The sequence below is a fragment of the Crocodylus porosus genome, unplaced genomic scaffold (assembly GCF_001723895.1).
Source record: "Crocodylus porosus isolate Cpor-Errol unplaced genomic scaffold, CroPor_comp1, whole genome shotgun sequence".
Classification (NCBI taxonomy): domain Eukaryota; kingdom Metazoa; phylum Chordata; order Crocodylia; family Crocodylidae; genus Crocodylus; species Crocodylus porosus.
The window spans coordinates 88,675,962-88,681,961 of NW_017728931.1; the positions used below are offsets into that span (position 1 = coordinate 88,675,962).

General features: G+C 41.0%; 1 protein-coding gene across 3 annotated transcripts in view; it reads left to right on the forward strand.

The window, feature by feature from the left end:
• The window catches only part of SCAF11 (SR-related CTD associated factor 11), a 73,793-nt gene that overhangs the window by 32,236 nt on the left and 35,557 nt on the right, over window positions 1–6,000 (forward strand). For all 3 annotated transcript variants that reach the window (XR_002102541.1, XM_019543339.1, XM_019543340.1), the window contains exon 7: window positions 3,941–3,996. Coding sequence is in view for 2 of the 3 variants with exons in the window: in XM_019543339.1 (XP_019398884.1) it covers window positions 3,941–3,996 (56 nt within the window). In the remaining variant the exon portion in view is untranslated. The remainder of the gene's footprint in view (window positions 1–3,940; window positions 3,997–6,000) is intronic.

A 6,000-nucleotide genomic window follows, 5' to 3' on the forward strand; every position in this document is an offset into this window, starting at 1 on the left:
GCAGCAAGGGACAGGGCCACTAGAAAATTCAGGCTAAATCAGTGCTTTGTGCTACAACCAAGCTGCAAAATTTGCTGTCTCGCTGAGAGTTGAGTAGACCTCTACTTGTAATGGCTCCTTCTACCACCTCTTTGCTCCTTGTTCACAGCTGCCCTCTATCCCTCTAAACAGATTGCGTTTGCCTGAAGGCTTTCCCATACCGTTTAGCTGATATTTCACTTGCCTTTTCCTTAAGCCATGAACAAGTGTTACACTTACGCAAGGAGAAAAGCATTTTTCCCAGTTTGGAAAGAGAGCACACAGCCATTCAAGGGATTTCTAGTGAAAGATTGCTCGTTTTTCTGAGTAGTTAGATTGGATGCTTATCAAGAAGGTTTCCCTCCTCCCAGTCTAACTTGAACATCTGTACTTTTCTTGAGTGTGCAGCACACCCAGTATCCTACAGTCCTTTGAGTCTCCTCTCGCCCTCCCTCCCTCCCTTTAAGGGGGAAGGGATGGAGAATGCTGGTGCTCTGACACCTTGCTCTTGGGTGGGCTGGGCTGTCAGGGAGGCCTGTTAGGACCTTGCCCTGAAAAATTCCCCCTGCTGCATTCTGCTGGCTAGCTCAGCTGAATGGCAGGGAGTGGAGCATTCTTCTTTGTGGGAGAGCCCTCCCAGAGCAGATTCCAGCTGAAGGAGAAGGGTCTTCAATCAGATTATTGGTGGGATGGGGGGCATTCTCCTGGGGCTGGAACCTTCCCTGGGTGGTCTATGGCAGTAGCTGCTTTTCAGCAGCTGCCACCTACCAATTAATAAGCCTGTCTCCTTCCCAAGGCAAGGGAGAGAGCAGGGTGTCCATTAATGGGTTCCCTTAAGGATGAGGGTGGCTGAGTGCTGCCTGGCTGGGGAGCTCATCTGCACAACTCCACCTAAGGGACTGGAATGCATGTAGGCTTCAGCTCTGGGGCTATTTTTCTACCAATAAGAATTTCAGAGGAATTCTTAGTGCTAGAAATGAACTCCTGTCTAGCCTTAGACCTGAAGAAGGGCACGTGAGACCCAAAAACCTTGTCCAGCAGTTCTCTCAACCAGAGGTGGTTCGGGGGGGGAGGGGGGCGTGTAATCATGCAGTCTAAGCTCCCTTTGATTCCTGCCCCACCCAGAGTTTAAACCCAGCTGTCTGGCAGTGGCAGCAGCTTTTTCTATTCAGGTAGAAGTGAGGGAGTCAGCTGACTTTTATTACAATCTACTTGATTCCTTCTAAACTCTTCATTCACCAGGTGTTAACTTTTAATAGTTTTACTAATGAAGCTATCCTTTCTTCTGCATTTTATCGTTTGGTAGCTGCTCCTGGTGATGCAGTTCCTATTTTTGAGCCCTACAGACTGTTTGTAATTCTAGCGTCAAATAGTTCAGGTATGGAAATGTTCAGGGGGAATATTAACTTGGGTGTGAAAATAACTTTCAGTGAAGCATTGGTTGCACTATCAAGAAGTTCCAGAAGGCTAAATTTTGTTTTATGAATCTGAAAGAGATGTCCATTTAATTTCCAAGACTAGAGGACTAATGAAACAATATCCTTTTACTATTTTTGCCTACTTTCTTGTGTTCTCAATGTAATATATGATATAGTGAATGAATACACATTCTAATAAAGATTTTTTGTTTCCATCTTAAACTGAGTAATATAGCCCTAGGACCCAAGCTTATTAGTAAAACTTTTAGTTTCTTTGTAACTGGAAAAAAATGTGTTGTGTTAAATGTGACAATGCACCACACCATTTGCACACCATTTTCAAAATCCTAGATCTGCCCATGCTCCCAACTATACATTTGGTCCAATAAAATATATCACAAAAATACTTGCCTGTAATAGAACTGTGCTAACGTACAAAACAGTATTGTGAACATTTTCCCTTTAAATCACAGTAAATCTATGAATTAAATGGATTTCTTGTATTGTGGATTGAAAAAACAATTATAGAACCTATCATAACTCACCCTAGTCCCTGCTTGCAGAAAAACCTGCAATTAAGTTAGAGCAGTTCAGAACTGGGATGCATTAGCAACATTTTGGGTAACATTTTCTGATTAACTCCAACTCTAGCGTGTTGTAGGAGTATTGCTCTTTTTTTCCTTTTTTTCCTTTTTTTAAGATATTTGTTTTACAAAATTCATCGGAACTTTAAAAACTTTCCCAAATTCCCAGGCTTACAGACTCTTTTTTTTTTTTAATTTAAATTAAGTCCCTATTGGATATATTTTTGAGCTATTTCAACTGTGGAAAGACTCTCTCTCATACGCACATGCGCACGCGTGTGTGTGTGTGGCGAGAGAAGCAAAGAGTGGTGTGTGTGTGTGTGTGTGTGTGTGTGTGTGTGTGTGTGTGGCGAGAGAAGCAAAGAGTGTTTCTTTCCACAGTTGAAATACATAGAGAGAGAATGCACACCTGAGCCTCACCCAACTATTGCATCATTAAATTAATTCCACAAAGGAAATGAGACTCACCGGAAGTGAGCTTTAAACGCCTTCTCATGCTGCTTAACTAAAGCTGAATGGATTTCAAAATGTAAAGAGTTTCTGATAGCATAATTATCAAATTAAGTCCTCTCCACTCCTAAAGGAAACGCATAAAACAATAGATTCATAGATTGTAAGGCCGGAAGGGACCTCTGATAGAGAATAACCAGGAAAAAGGTCTTTTAAGTAATGGGGTTCAGAGTGTTATAGCAGAGGTGCATTTTTACAGATGGTACTGTTTTTCCCTATGTACGTTTTTATACATTTATAATCAAGTCATTTCACAGTTGCCTTTTTGGTAAACCAAAGAGATTAAATCTTACACATTGACAGCACTTTTCCCAATCATTGCATTTTTCTTGTGACTCTTCATATCCTCAGAAGTGTCTGTTGTCAACAGAAGTTATATGCATAGACAGCTTGTTGAATTGGCATTCTATCTTGACAGTTTTATCATTTATTAGTAATCCATGAGCTCACAAGCTTTGCTGTAGTTCTGGTCGTGACTAAATAGAAACATGGTCTCATGGGTCTCTTTCCTACCTGTTCTCAAGTGCTTGCACCTACGTCTCATCCCACTTACCATTCTGTTGGCAGGTACAACAATGTAATAAAAATATTCCACTCCTAATGCTAAGTAGCTTTAGGAAGCATGTTGGGTTTTTTTTTAGTTACCTTTTTACAGGTGAAAACAAAGCAAGCTAGGCAGATGATTATTTAATTGTTCAATGGAATGTGAGGAATTTAATCCTGGTTCACAACGATTGCGTCCTGCCATGGTAGACATTCAAGATCCTACATGGCAGAAAGCTCGATAATGGAGTTGGGGATTATCAGTTGGGGATTAAATTCCTCAGATCCAGCCCATTATGCATCTGCCAGCTGTAACCAGGCTGTGGACCTTTAAGTAGCTCCCATGTAGTTATGGAGCAGAGGAATTGGGCAGCTCCTGCTTCTTATGGGGCATCTGGCTGGATAGTTGTGGCCTACAAGCAGTTGGTCCATTTTCCACAATTCTAATGGAGATAATCTGGTTTCTTCATTTTCAGCTCAATAGCATTGGGAGTCTGGAATAGATGACTAGCTCCAGTAGCATCTTAATTGGCCTCTGAACAATTTCTCTTGAATATATATTTAAGCTAGTAAAAATACACGATGCTGTTTTTATATGGTTTAAAGAATGAATGGCTCTTTCATTTTCCATTCTTGTTACTGCAGCACTTCTTAGTAATTTCCTCTGCAAATGCTTCCCAATATTTTCCTGGTTCTTCTCTATCAATTGTTTTATACCTTTCCTTTAGGAGTGGAGGGGACTTGATTTGATACCGGATTTTTATTATTTTTAATACTGTATCAGTGTTCTTGTTTATTAATTTTTAATACTGCATCAATAAGTATTTTTTAAATTGAGAGAAATTTATCAGTTTAATTTTTCCACAGGTGATATTTCCACTGATGACAGAAGAAAGAAGACTGCATCTGTGAAGATAAACAAGGTTTGTTCAAACAGCATGTGTAAAAATATATTGGTTAAAAGTAGGGTTCGGTATTTGACTGGTCAAGTAAGGTTCAGTCAATTAACCAGTCAAATACCAGGCATAGATTTTTTTCCATTAATAAATGTGTCAAAAAATCATACCTCTGTCAAGAAAACTACAAAAAAGTGTATTTTTTGTCAAATTGCTATAATCTTTGACCAGTCAAAAATATGCAGTCAGTTGACTGTCTTGCCAATTCTAGTTAAATGTACACAGGAAATAGAAAATTGCAAGTTTTTTAGTTAACTTTTTTTCTTTAAATAACCATTGTGTTCCTTATCTAACACAACTATATACCTTTAATAAAGAGCCAGTCATTTAAAATACTGGTGGTTATTGAATCTATTCTTTTCACAATCTACCTGCAATAGTTAAGTAGTGGTGTGCTTTGTTGATGTATAACAAGGCTGCTCTGGTTTCTTGAGAGAGAGTGATTGGCCATTCCCATTTCTAAATCAGGGAATTTATAAATGGTCCCCAATACTGAAAACATGCATAGCTAAACTAGTCAGCCATTTCTGGCAAATAGTGTCTGTTTTTTGCTCTGTGTGCGTGTATCAATAAAAGCATTGTTCATGCCATGCATGAAGTACTCTGGTTATTTTGTGCCTTAAATAATAGGTATATTAAGTAATTTATGTAAATAATCATTCGTGTTCATACTTAGCCTAATTACAAATATAAACTGTATCTGGAGAATATTGGTTACCATCTTCCTCTTCCCTCACTTCAACATTACTCCAAGGATGTGGAATGGAGGCCATAAAGAGCCTTTATCTCAGTCTGTCCCTCTTTCTTTTCACGTAAGCTGTGGTTGTGGTGGCCTTCACGCTATTCCTAGTTTCTCTTGGTTTCTTATCCAAGAAACCTTTTCTTAATCAGTTGCTTTTTGACACTTGTTTCTAAATGCATAATATATATTCCTGAGCATCTTTGGCAGATAGAAGATATCCCGATTTCAGCGGTATGTTCTGTACCTACTACTTTGTGAGACTCATGTTTGGTGTCTTGTGCTTGAGGTTGGCTTCTCTTCGGTTGCCATTTGTTAAGCCTATATGCCTTGGAAACTGTAAGGATGGATGCATTTAGCTTCAGCTCTTTTTTAACTCATTGTGGCCCTTCAGGTCAGGTTTTTCCTTCGGTTTTTTGACTGGGGTTGTAGTCCTACAGAGGAAAAAAATCATTTATCATTTGAGAAGCTTCTGATGTGGGGAATTAAGACTTTATTGCTGGATTAGCTCCCTAAAATGTGGCTGCAGAATGGAAGAACATCCTGCATACAGTTCCAGTATTTGTTGTATCCTGTTGTTGAGGCGGGATCATCCTTATCCAAACCCTCCTATACAGATTCATAATCTAACCTCTTAGTAAAACTGTCAACCCTAACACAATACACCTTAATCTGCCACAGGTTAAAGCAGGGGACAACAGCAGCCAATGTCCTGCTTTTGTAAAGGGTTGTTAATATACATTGGGGTGGGCAAAATATGGCCCATTGGTAGGGTCCAGCCCACTCAGTGATTATATCTGGCCTGTGGCAGGTCTCTTGGTCCCACCTGGCCCAGGCATGGGGGGCAGCCCAAGCCATGGTGTATGCAGCTGGTCCTGCTAGGCACAGAGGTACCACCTGGTGTAGAACACAGCCCATCCTATCCCTGCATGCAGCTCTTGGGCATACCAGGAGCTGTAGTCCATGGGACTGGGCCATGGCAGGGGCAATGGCTAGATTTGGCTTCCTGGAAGCCCCTACAGCAGCTGGGTCTCACCCTCACTTTCTAGTTGCCCCTGCCAGTGTCTCTGCTGCCTGGATTCTAGCTTCTCTGCCCTGCACCCATTGCTGGGAGCACTGGATGTGGAGTGGGTGAGCAGGGTCTCCATGGAACCAGCAACCTGGAGGGACGTGGGCAGTGGGGTTCCGCAGGGCTCGGTCCTCGGGCCCACACTGTTCAACATCTTCATCAG